This window comes from Bombus flavifrons, chromosome 2 (genome assembly GCF_040668555.2).
Source record: "Bombus flavifrons isolate JBK064 chromosome 2, iyBomFlav1_principal, whole genome shotgun sequence".
Classification (NCBI taxonomy): Eukaryota; Metazoa; Arthropoda; class Insecta; order Hymenoptera; family Apidae; genus Bombus; species Bombus flavifrons.
In genome coordinates, this window is record NC_138443.1 from 5,964,520 (window position 1) to 5,976,611 (window position 12,092).

Sequence of the window (12,092 nt, forward strand, 5' to 3'; positions counted from 1 at the left end):
CCAACATATTAGCAATAATTTAAAAAATCCCTAGTTTCATTTTAATCTCTTCAATTATATCTAGTTATATAGTATATTAATATTGCAATACAAGATTATTAGATTCTTTTTACAATTTTATTCTATCGTATATCTATTTTTTCATATATATTAAATAATTACAATATCTATAAATTAACAATACAATTTCAAAGTTTTATTAAGATTTAAATGTTTTAAATCTGACCTATTTTTTCCAATAATGGCAAGAAAAATTATTTTATTAGTCGGTGAAATATCATTTTCTATCATTGTTATTAAAAATTTGTAATTTTGATTGATTTAGTAAAATATCTAAATATGTATTAAGATAACTAAACTTGATATATTTTAGATTTAAAAATATCTCGGCTTTCTATAAGCACATCATACACATGTTGGCGATAGACAATAAAGGGGTATAAATGTCAACGTGTACATATCTTGTGTGCATACTTACCATTCCTTGTTTTCTCTTTTTTTATTTCAGTAAAAATAAAGAAAAAGGTAAAATGAAAGTATTTATATATTTGAAAAAGAACATTACAGTTAGTATTATGTATTACTGTAGATATAAATCCTATGCACATTTTATTTTTATTGCTAAATATAAAATTTTTACTTACATATTTACTTAAATATTAATCGTATATCACATAATCATAAGGAATACACTCGTTTAACATAAATCTTTTATACTCTGAATAATTGGTATGTTTTATACTATTTCATATACTATATATTTTTTCTTAAATTACAATATGTATTGTGTATTGTTACATTGATTTATAATTATTGCATTATTTCTTTAAACGTTATACTGAACATGAATTAAAAAATCAGGATTACATTTGACAAATAGTATTAAGCTTTAAATATGTTAATGTTTTGTAAATATATCTATAATTTATTATATATAATCAAAGATTTATGATTAAATTATATATTTAATACACATGCATATACATATGTTCAACAATTTTTTAACAAATTTTCTAAAATGTAAAACATTAATAACACTACATTTATAACTTTAATAAAACATCTTATTTTGTAGATGAAATGATCCATTAGCTTTTATATTATAAAAATTGTTATAAAAAACATTACATGATGGAATCACAACAACGTAAGTCTATAATTTTAATATAAGAAATTGTAATAAATAAATTTAACATAAAATTAAATTTAGTATGTCTAATGGACTAACTAATGTATTGATTCCTTAATCATTCTCTGATATCTTTTTCTTAATTTATTTTACAGGAAGTGCTCAGACACTAAAATACATTAGTTTAATTACACTTACATTACAAAATGCCCTGGTTGGGCTTAGTATGCGTTATGCACGTACAAGATCAGGAGATATGTTTCTTTCATCAACTGGTATATTACATTTTTTTATACAAATTAATTATTGTATTTATTATTTTTATTACATTCATGTAAGTTATTAATGTATAATAATTAAATGCTATTTCAGCGGTAGTTATGGCGGAGGTTGTTAAACTCTTAACATGTCTAATATTAGTTCTTGTTGAAGAAGGAAACTTTCCAAAATTTTTTGATGCCCTAAAATCAACAATCATAAAACAGCCTGTTGATACTCTAAAAGTATCTGTGCCATCACTTCTATATGTTGTACAGAATAATCTTTTATATATATCAGCGTCTAATTTAGATGCAGCAACTTATCAGGTATATCCAATACTTAGGTATATATTTGATATTTTTCACCTATTAATACTATTTATTACATATTTTTTATACATACTATTCCTCAGGTAACATACCAATTAAAAATTTTAACAACAGCATTTTTTGCTGTGGTAATACTACGAAAGTCTTTAAAGAATACTCAGTGGGGAGCTCTAATATTATTAGTCATAGGTGTAGTATTAGTACAACTAGCACAAAGTTCAGATACTGCTTTACCATCTGGTATAGAACAGAATCATTTACTTGGATTCTCAGCTGCCTTAAGTGCATGTTTTCTATCAGGGTTTGCAGGGATATACTTCGAAAAAATACTAAAAGATTCAGATATATCAGTATGGATGAGAAATGTTCAATTAAGTTTACTATCATTACCTTTTGGATTAATTACATGTTTTGTAAATGATGGTGAAATTTTACGAAAACAAGGCTTCTTTTTTGGCTATGATCTATTTATTTGTTATTTAATTGTACTTCAAGCAGGTGGAGGTCTTATTGTTGCAATGGTAGTTAAGTATGCAGATAATATACTTAAAGGTTTTGCCACCTCTTTAGCCATTATAATTTCTTGTATAGCTTCTATATATCTTTTCGATTTTAACTTGAGTTTCCAGTTTTCTTTAGGTGCAATTTTAGTAATATGTTCGATTTTTATGTACAGTCACCAACCAAAATCGACATTTATCGATAAACATTCTCGAAGTGATAAAGTTTAATATAAATTGAACTAAACTTATTTGTAAGATGAAAGTGATATTTCCCAATTCAGCAAGTGTTTTAACATGTCCATTCAACAACATAATTTAATTCATTTCTTCCATATAAAATGGGAATCTCTCTCTCATATGGTTTACATATTAGTATATATGTTATCACATACTTTATCAGTATTCTATTATACTTTTTAACAAGAGGTATAATGGAATTGATCAAATATATAGAATCGATCGAAGAATAGAATCAATCAAATTGATTTCCTAATATTAATCATGATCAATAATATAATTAATTGATAGTTCAGAATATTTTCATAAGAAAATACAATTTACTAATGGACCATATGCTAGAGAGAAATAAGAATATATAAATACATTATTGAATAAATTCTATGTTAAAATTAACTAAGATCAAGTAAGCATATATTTATATCAAATTAAAAAATTACATACATCAATATATAAAAATATTCCATCTAAAATATATCTTAGAAATTGAGATATATTTTTAGAGTATTATATACAAATAATTTTAATTTGAATGCATATAAAAAACAATAAGATTGTTTCCTTTTAATTTATATATTTTTATACAATGTTACAATGTTTGATTATAGATATAAGTATACATATGTATCAACAAAACTGAATTCACTATTATTGTACTTAAGTTTTAATAAATATGTCTTATAATGCATACGCAACTTATATATTAAAATATATCTATTTACAATTTTAAAATATAATGTAAATTGTAGACTAAAAAAGTAAGGAACAAGATGAAATAATTTTTAATTTTGTAATGCATTTAAACTATAAGGGAAAATACGTTTGGTTACAAAAGAATCAACGTATGTACTTCTGTATAGATCTTATCTCTTATCGTTACTAGGGTCATTACATATAACAATTACAGATAATAAATACTGATTTCAAATATTCAAATTGTAAAATATGAAAACCTAGAATTAAATAATATTTATATAAATATTACTATATTATTAAAATTATAAATCAATGGAATTTTGTTTAAATATTTGAATAATATCGATTTCAGATACAAAGGATCGATAGTAAAAGTTACTTACGTAATGCAAGTAATGTTGGAGAAAATTAAGCGGTAGTGTCATGCAAGTTGGCAAGCGTGTACAGTATCGTTGAATGCTGAATCGCTCCAGTGCAAGAAGTAGAATTTTCGATTTCCAGTCGGTATATAAAAGTAACGATAAGAATGAGTGAGCCTCAATCGAAGAAAGTCAAGATGACGAACTCATTGACACAACTAAAAGAAATCACAACGATTGTCGCCGATACCGGTGATTTTCAAGGTAAGTAATAAAATAAGTTTTAAATAAATGGTTTTGCACCTAATACACATACGGTCAAAGGTGAAGGTGACTAAAAAAAAGTGTGGTAGGGGTACACCAATAGCGCACTTTTAATTTATCTTTTAAACATCTTGTTACTTGAAGAATAAATATTTTTTATATATTTATTTTATTGTACATTCATTTTATAAATGCATATATGCATAAGCACTATAATAGAATACGCAATACTTCATTAGAAAGCAGATATTAGTTTAAAGTTTAGATTACGTTACGCACACAAGAGTAGGGGAAATTACAAAATCTTCCGATCTTACGATTGCATTTTTTTTAATAGTTTCATAATAATGCTATTTATACTTATCAATATTTTATAAAAATGTAATAAAACTAAAATGTAAGTAAATTATTATTCTTTACCATCGTACATTTTAAAATATATAAATATATAAAATATATTTTATATTACAAAGTACATTATGTGATTTTATTGTAATTGTTATATCATTAAAATCATTGTATTATATCATAATAAATAATTTATAACATATGTTAAAAAATCAAATTAATTACATACAATTTTAATTATGTATTTAAAATGTAAAATAAGTAGTTTTAGTTTGATTCATTCTATTATAAACCTTCACTTTATAAACCATTCTTTTTAATACTATGTAGATAATATTTTGTTGAATTAAATAGAAAAATTTCTATTTATCATGTAATGTAATCCATAAGATATGTATGTAGGTATCTATTATCTTTGACCTATAGATGTCAGTGATAACTCTTGGAATATATGTAAATGAGTAAATATATATAAATGTCTTACACTAAAATATATGTTATTACAAAGTAAAATAAATGTATTATCTTATTACCATATAAAATTTTTATTAATGCATTAATTTGTTATTTCATTATACTTTTTAATTGTTTTTAGCTATGGAGCAATTTAAGCCAATAGATGCAACTACAAATCCTTCTTTGATCCTTGCTGCAGCTAATCAAAAAAAATATGCTCACTTAATAGATAAAGCTGTACAATATGGAAAAAAGTCAGGATCGTAAGTATATTATAATATTAAATTAACAAATTGAAAGTATAGTTATTCTAATAAATATTTCAAATAAATGTGGTACTTTTACTATTACTTAAATGCCCATTATTTTACAAATTTTTAATATATATTAAATTTGTTGTCTTATTAAAATATTAGTACTAAATTATGAGATATTTATTTTGATACATTAAAGAAGAGTATATTTTTTAATACTAATTTGTAAAAATTAGTGCACTGAATTTTTTATAGTTTTTATATTATTATTAATACTAAATAACTATTATAATTAAAAAATATATAAATGCTTGTTTTAGTAGATAGACTTGTAGATATAGAATCTATAGTACAGTAAAAGTTAATTTAAGACATTATAGGAATTATAAGGGATAAAATGATATACGTGAACAGAATAGTATACATATCAAGAAATATAAAGGAATTAAAGTAAATCTGTATGAAAATGTAGGAAATTCTATGGAGATTAGTATTAGGAATGGGAGAATATTAAAATTTATAAAAAAGAAAAATAAAAGGAAGTGTATGCAGCAAAAGGTATGAAAGAAAAGAAGTATTCACTTGAAATTATAACTGTGGTAATAATTAATATGATAATTTTATGATTTACGTGGCTTCTTAATTAGAGAAATGGGGAACTTATAAACTAATGTATTTGTTTCAGTACTTTGACAGAGCAAGTTGAAGCAGCTTTAGACATTACATGTGTTCTTTTTGGTAAAGAAATCTTAAATATTATACCTGGTAGAGTTTCCACGGAGGTAGATGCTAGGTTGTCTTTTAACAAAGAAGCTAGCATTGAGAAAGCCAAACGGTTAATTGCTTTATATGAAGAACTTGGTGTAAATAAAAATCGTGTGTTAATTAAGCTTGCTTCTACATGGGAAGGTATTCAAGCAGCAAAGTAAGCTGATCTCACTTTTATTATCAACCAACTGTTTAATAAAAAGATTAAACTCAAAATAGTGAAATTCATTTCTGTATAGAGAACTGGAAGAGAAATATGGAATCCATTGTAATTTAACGCTTCTATTTTCTTTTGCTCAAGCAGTTGCATGTGCAGAAGCAGGTGTAACTCTCATATCACCGTTTGTTGGTAGAATTTTAGATTGGTAAGTTCAACAATATTATTTATAAGTATTAAAAAGCTGTACAAACGAAGTGATTTGTTAGGTATGTGGCAAATACAGATAAAAAATCTTATGAATCTAAAGAAGATCCAGGTGTTATATCTGTAACTAACATTTTTAATTACTATAAAAAGTTTGGATATAAAACAGTTGTCATGGGCGCCTCATTTAGGAACATTGGTAAATATAAAGATTAATATTTATTAGAGGGTTAAGATTATTTTAAAATTAATTATAGTTACTAAAACTAGAGGTTGTAATGAAAATTATATTATATGATTTTTTCATTAAGGTGAGATAAAAGAATTAGCTGGTTGTGATTTTCTAACTATAAGTCCCAAGCTATTAGAAGAATTGGAAAAGAACAATGAACCAATTCGCAGAGTACTTACAGTAGATGCAGCAAAGAAATCTGATCTTCAAAAGACCAGTTTGAGTGAAGCTGAATTTAGGTGGCTTCTTAATGAAGATCAAATGGCAACAGATAAATTAAGTGAAGGTATTCGAAAATTCACAGTGGATGTTCGCAAATTGGAGAAGCTATTGCATGCAAAGATACAATCTTAAATATAACCAAAATACTTTTCTTAAACATACTTATGTAACAAATGTTTTATCGTAAATATCGTACATAACAATACTAAAAAATAATAATTATTTCGAATGATAAGTTTTCAATATGTAATACATTCCACCCTTCGTATCTACACAATACGTGAACAATGTACAAATGAACATAGAAATTATACTTTTAACATTAAATAAAAATGGGATATTAAGAAAGTGCATACTTATAAAGATTTATTTCAGGAGTTTAGTTTATTTATTCCTGATAAAGTATATCAGGACACCAAAATGATGCACTTGATTAATTGCATGTAATTATTTAATTAGCTAGGAAATCGAAATAATACTATATAGAGAAGATTTCTGAGAATTAAAGCATTAATTTAATCCTAGAATAGTTAAGTAATTCGCCTTATAGATTGAAAAATTTAATTTTTTAATTTTGTCGTAAAGAGGTTAATTCAGTTATTCCATCGTGACATGGTTATAATATTTCAGAGCCTATGAGTACTGTTCACGCTAATTATTCCTTTCATGATCCTTTTAGAAACCGCGGAAGGAAATGATTATTGAGAACTCGATTTTTAATGGTAAGAAATAACAAATGTTTTATTAAGTAAGGAAACGAACTAAACAACTACAAGAATTACAAGAAAAAAAAACACAAATGCTATGAATTCAAATTAAACATCGGAAATGGCCTTTTCCATTTGAAGTATTGCGCCTTAATATTCGTTTTTACGAATGTGTTTATAATTGTTTGTATAATTCACGGTCGTACCATGATAGATTCCAACGATCATGTAAACAGATCTCGACACTCGCTAGGGAAAACTATTCAAAAATTGTATCGCGTCTAATCGTAAAACATCAATATGGACGGTCAACAAAGTTCGCATTCTTACGAGATAGACACAAAGGGAACATTTGTGTTTCTATCTGAGACACTCATAGCATATCACGATGCGTAGAACGAGAATCTTCCTGCAACGATGATTCGATGTTAATTTTTCACAACTAGTCATGACTCAATTTTCAGATATTCAGTTTTCCCTAGACTTTGGTACGTGAGTGTCGAGACCTATTTATATGATCATGACATAGTCTATAGTTTTGCATCATGCGGTAAATATGTAAATACAACACCGATAAATAAACAGCGTCGGTGTGCATGCCTGATTAGACAGGGACAGAAGGGGTCTCTTAGTAGCGATCTCTTTCTATTCTCATATCGTATCCACTTACATCGTAACATATGACTCGCGTAGTTGTATATCTCTATGATCACTTGTAACTCTTCTGTATAATCACGGTCTCAAAATTTCAAATTATTCAATTTCAAATTTATAAACACGAGCAGAATGCTCTAGCACTCCATGGGCACGACAACCAAGCTTAAATTCCATAAATTTCTGAACTGCCCATATATGCGAGCGCCTGTATCATAGACCCGCCAATTGGGCGATTTTTAAAATTTGCTTATAACTAAGAAACCAGGGAGACTATTTAAATAAAACCAGATAAAGTTTGATAAAACCAATCTCAATTAATTCTTTAGGTTCTAAACTTTCATTTGAGCCCTCATAAGTTAAGAAATTTTGTCTAGGTGCCAACAAATTTTAATTTCTTAATTTTGCCACTTATTGATTGAATGTAATTAAATATTATGTATGTATACTTCAGATTCAAATATTTCAGGATTAAATAATGGGCACGATATGTTTAAGGTTGCTGAATTGTTTTTTTTTTTTTATAATCTACAAGGATATTGAAGAATAAATATATAGTATAAATATATGTGTAGACCTTATAATTTCTTTGAAAAATAACCATGAAAGAAATAGTTATAGTTTATTTTTTCCTTCGGCATTCATCGAGTAGGTATTTATATTTTTTGTCTTAACAGTACCAAAGAGGAAATTTCCTCTCTCATAGTACCTTGTTCGTGAAAAAAGACTATTTTTAGCGTTGCATGTGATCCTTGAAATACTATCCTGTCCTGAGAAGTTTTTTTATACAACAATAAATAAGGCAAATATTTAGGTGATCCCATTTAGCTACGCCACTCTATATATTCTAAAAATACGAAAATAAATATACGAAATGAAGTGATTATGATGTATGTTATCCTGAAAGTAAACCATTAAATTAAACTAAACTGTATGGAATGATTTTGAATTCTACCCTAACCTTGTTCAATTAATCGAAATTGCACTCCAACGTTTCTAACCTCGTTTTATTATTAATCAAATAATTATATTTGTCAGGTTGATATTAAATTTTCCAAAATGCCGAAGAAAAAGACAGGACAAAGACGGAAAGCTGAAAAACAAAAATTAAGGCAGAAAGAAATTAGAACCGCTAAAGATCAATTAGATTTAGCTAAATTTCCATGCAATGCAGTAATGGTAAATATGATATATTATAATATACATCAGTATTATCATAATTTAACCTTTTTACAAATAAATACTGAAAATAAATCCCAATTTCACAAATATATTTTTTATATCATAAAATTTCAAATATATTAATTATTAATATTATCAATTAGTAGAAAATATTTAAAAATAGCCTATGTCTCATAAGCAGAGTATCAGTATTTCTATATATCACACTTATATCTAACTTTTAATAAAGGAATGTGACAAATGTAGCAAGAAACAAAAAAGTAGAGCCTTCTGTTATTTCTGTCAAAGTGTACAACGATTACCAATGTGTGCTCATTGTGGAAAAATAAAGTGTATGCTAAAAACAGGAGATTGTGTTGTTCGTCATCCTGGTGTGTTTAATACTGGATTGGGTATGGTGGTAAGTACATGTAACTTACATATAATTAAATATATATATATATATATATATATATATATATATAATTACTTATAGTTATAATAATTAAATATATTATACAGTATAATAAACTATGAGAGTATAAGTAACAAACACAAATTTTTAAAGGGAGCCATATGCGATCATTGTGAAGCATGGGTTTGTCACGGAAGACGTTGCCTTACAACTCATGCATGTATATGTCCATTGATAGATGCAATTTGTCAAGAATGTGAAAGAGGTGTATGGGATCATGGTGGTAGAATATTCCGATGTTCATTTTGTAATTGCTTTCTTTGTGAAGATGATCAATTTGAACATCAAGCATCATGTCAGGTTTTGGAGGCAGAAAGTTTCAAGTGTAAGAATATGAAAGAGATAAATATATAAGTATAAATATATTTTACGTATAATTATATTAGTGTCATAATTTTTGGTTTATTGTAAACAATTAATATTTTTAGGTCAATCATGCAATCGATTAGGACAATACTCTTGCTTAAGATGTAAAACATGTTATTGCGAGGATCATATTAGAAGAAAAGGGTTTAAGTATGAAAAGAACAAACCTATACCTTGCCCCAAATGTGGTTTTGAAACATCTCAAACAAAAGATCTTAGTATGTCAAGTAAGTAATATAATTAGTTCTAATACTACTTTTTTATATCTACATTTAATTAAAATTTATAATTTTTAGTAATTATTTTCAAAATTATATTTTCTATTCTATTGTAGCAAGAACTCATAAATTTGGTAGACAAGGTGGAACATACGAATCTGATGATGAAGGTGGATATAATTATTATGGTAAAGGTCTTAAGTATTTTAACGTTTACTTATTGTCTTTATAGCCTGCTGTATATCATCTTTTTTACAGGAAATCAATCACAAGACTATATTCCTGAAAATCATACATCTTATCAGGAAGATGAAGATGAAGATGACGATAATGATGAGGATGTTGATGATGATGATAATGATGATGAAGATGATGACGATGACGATGACGATGATGATGATGGTGATGATGAAGGAGGAAGAGAGCGGGAAAATGAGTTCATAAGTGAAAATCAAGAAAATTGCAATAATAAATTGCATCAAAGTATGAATAAAAATGTTTAGCAAAAATTTAAATTTTGCAACTAAATGTAAAAATGGAAAAATAAATATATCACTTTGTTGTCTTTATAATAAATTATAACATGCTATTCTTTAATATGAAAAATTGTATATCGAATATCGATACATATAGGATAAAGCTAATTGGGAAACCTAATAGTTCCTGACTATTAAATAATAATACATGAAAATATTAAATTTATTATACATCGACTTTATGTAAAATAATTAGAAATTTTACAAAGCAATGAATATGGACGTATTGCATATACAGAAATGTATGTTACACACGCAATGAGGTATATTCAGATGGAAATGCAAAAGTATGAGAGCCAAAGGCATTAACACTTGGCAAAAGTCCAGCATTTGGAATAATATTCCATGATAATGTCAATGTTACATTCTTATTTCCCCTAGAAAAAGAAGCAAACATTAGGTTATTTTATAAAAATTTATAATTTCTACGATTAAAAAATTCTACTTATAATTATTAGAAAAAATTACCTTAAACCATTACCATCATCCCAGAAGTAATATTTTGTATTCATATTTTTAAAATCAAGTACTGCATTATCCCCACGCAGTACTATTTTATCCCATAACACTACCTAGGATACAAAAACATTTTAATATAACATACAAAATGAATATGATTATAAACTAAAAATATTCCTATATTACAATATTTATGTTATACCTGATTAAAACCATTATTTTCTGTTTGATACTCTGCTGTGAGATATAAAAATAATTGTTTAACATTCCAATTAAATAATGGAGTCAGATGTATATATACTAATATGTGTAAAGAAATGATATATTTTATGCTCTTATATTATTATAAAAAGATAAAAATTAATATAAATATAAACAAAAATAAATAGAAAAGCTTGATAAATATTCCTATTGATATAAGTAAACTTAAAATATAAGAAATCAAAATATTCAAAAGTATAATAGATAAATATTTATATAATAAAAAAGGATATCAGTTTGTAAATCAAATGTTAAGTATCCCAAGTCATTTTTTTCTCTTGAAGCACTGTAATCTGCTACATTTTTCCTACAAAATAAAACGTGAATAATTATTAATACATTTATTTTCATAAACAAGTAAATAGTATTAATTTTAACCATTTATAAATAAATATTAATAATTTTAACCAACACTTTTATATTATATAGTTCTTCATAAGGTCTTCCATAAATTCAAATGATATTCAAATAATATTTTCATAATATATCATGTAACATTTTGCAAAAAAAACTATATTACGTCGAAGTAAGTTTTATATTATATTATAGTAGATACATAATCCAGTAATGAAAAAGTCAGATATAATAACACATAATTTGAGATGAAATATCGTGAATAAACAAGTTTATCTTTTTCCTGAATTTACTCTTATAATATCTGTAAAATAAATTCACTATACTTACACAACTACTTTTACAGTATTTAAAGTTGCATTTGCTCTGTAATCAATAAATACAGTAGAGAGAAAACAACAAAATGTTAGACACGCTGAAACAGTCAAAGTATATGCCACAATAGCATTACCGCGCGTAAAAACGGTATGCATTATTAC

General features: G+C 25.8%; 4 protein-coding genes across 9 annotated transcripts; 3 read left to right on the plus strand and 1 right to left on the minus strand.

Moving 5' to 3' along the window:
- Positions 1-120: 120 nt before the first annotated feature.
- Positions 121-3,147, plus strand: Ugalt (UDP-galactose transporter). 2 transcript variants are annotated; one of them, XM_069131795.1, is made up of 5 exons: positions 121-525; positions 1,076-1,147; positions 1,285-1,404; positions 1,502-1,716; positions 1,803-3,147. In XM_069131795.1, exons 2-5 carry the CDS (start codon positions 1,129-1,131, stop codon positions 2,448-2,450), a joined length of 1,002 nt encoding a protein of 333 aa, XP_068987896.1. In that variant the 5' UTR covers positions 121-525; positions 1,076-1,128; the 3' UTR covers positions 2,451-3,147. The 2 variants fall into 2 exon arrangements, with proteins under 2 accessions (XP_068987896.1, XP_068987897.1); XM_069131796.1 differs by lacking the exon at positions 121-525 and adding an exon at positions 575-729.
- Positions 3,148-3,564: 417 nt separating this feature from the next.
- Positions 3,565-6,657, plus strand: Taldo (transaldolase). The gene is made up of 6 exons (XM_069131797.1): positions 3,565-3,778; positions 4,722-4,845; positions 5,522-5,761; positions 5,844-5,969; positions 6,031-6,167; positions 6,280-6,657. The coding sequence occupies exons 1-6, from the start codon at positions 3,682-3,684 to the stop codon at positions 6,552-6,554; spliced, it is 999 nt and encodes a 332-aa protein (XP_068987898.1). The 5' UTR covers positions 3,565-3,681; the 3' UTR covers positions 6,555-6,657.
- A 1,659-nt stretch (positions 6,658-8,316) lies between these two features.
- Positions 8,317-10,585, plus strand: Noa36 (zinc finger protein 330 homolog Noa36). Of its 5 annotated transcripts, none has more exons than XM_069131793.1 (7): positions 8,317-8,431; positions 8,822-8,962; positions 9,195-9,365; positions 9,513-9,744; positions 9,848-10,012; positions 10,120-10,191; positions 10,262-10,585. In XM_069131793.1, exons 2-7 carry the CDS (start codon positions 8,843-8,845, stop codon positions 10,504-10,506), a joined length of 1,005 nt encoding a protein of 334 aa, XP_068987894.1. In that variant the 5' UTR covers positions 8,317-8,431; positions 8,822-8,842; the 3' UTR covers positions 10,507-10,585. The 5 variants fall into 5 exon arrangements, with proteins under 5 accessions (XP_068987894.1, XP_068987892.1, XP_068987895.1 ...); XM_069131791.1 differs by lacking the exon at positions 8,317-8,431 and adding an exon at positions 8,542-8,673; XM_069131794.1 differs by lacking the exon at positions 8,317-8,431 and adding an exon at positions 8,696-8,714.
- Positions 10,586-10,684: 99 nt separating this feature from the next.
- Positions 10,685-12,086, minus strand: Spase22-23 (Signal peptidase complex subunit Spase22-23). Its single transcript, XM_069131806.1, has 5 exons — positions 11,944-12,086; positions 11,491-11,566; positions 11,201-11,287; positions 11,008-11,111; positions 10,685-10,916 (listed from the first exon to the last, which is right to left on the minus strand). Exons 1-5 carry the CDS (start codon positions 12,084-12,086, stop codon positions 10,787-10,789), a joined length of 540 nt encoding a protein of 179 aa, XP_068987907.1. The 3' UTR covers positions 10,685-10,786.
- Between the last annotated feature and the right edge of the window lie 6 nt (positions 12,087-12,092).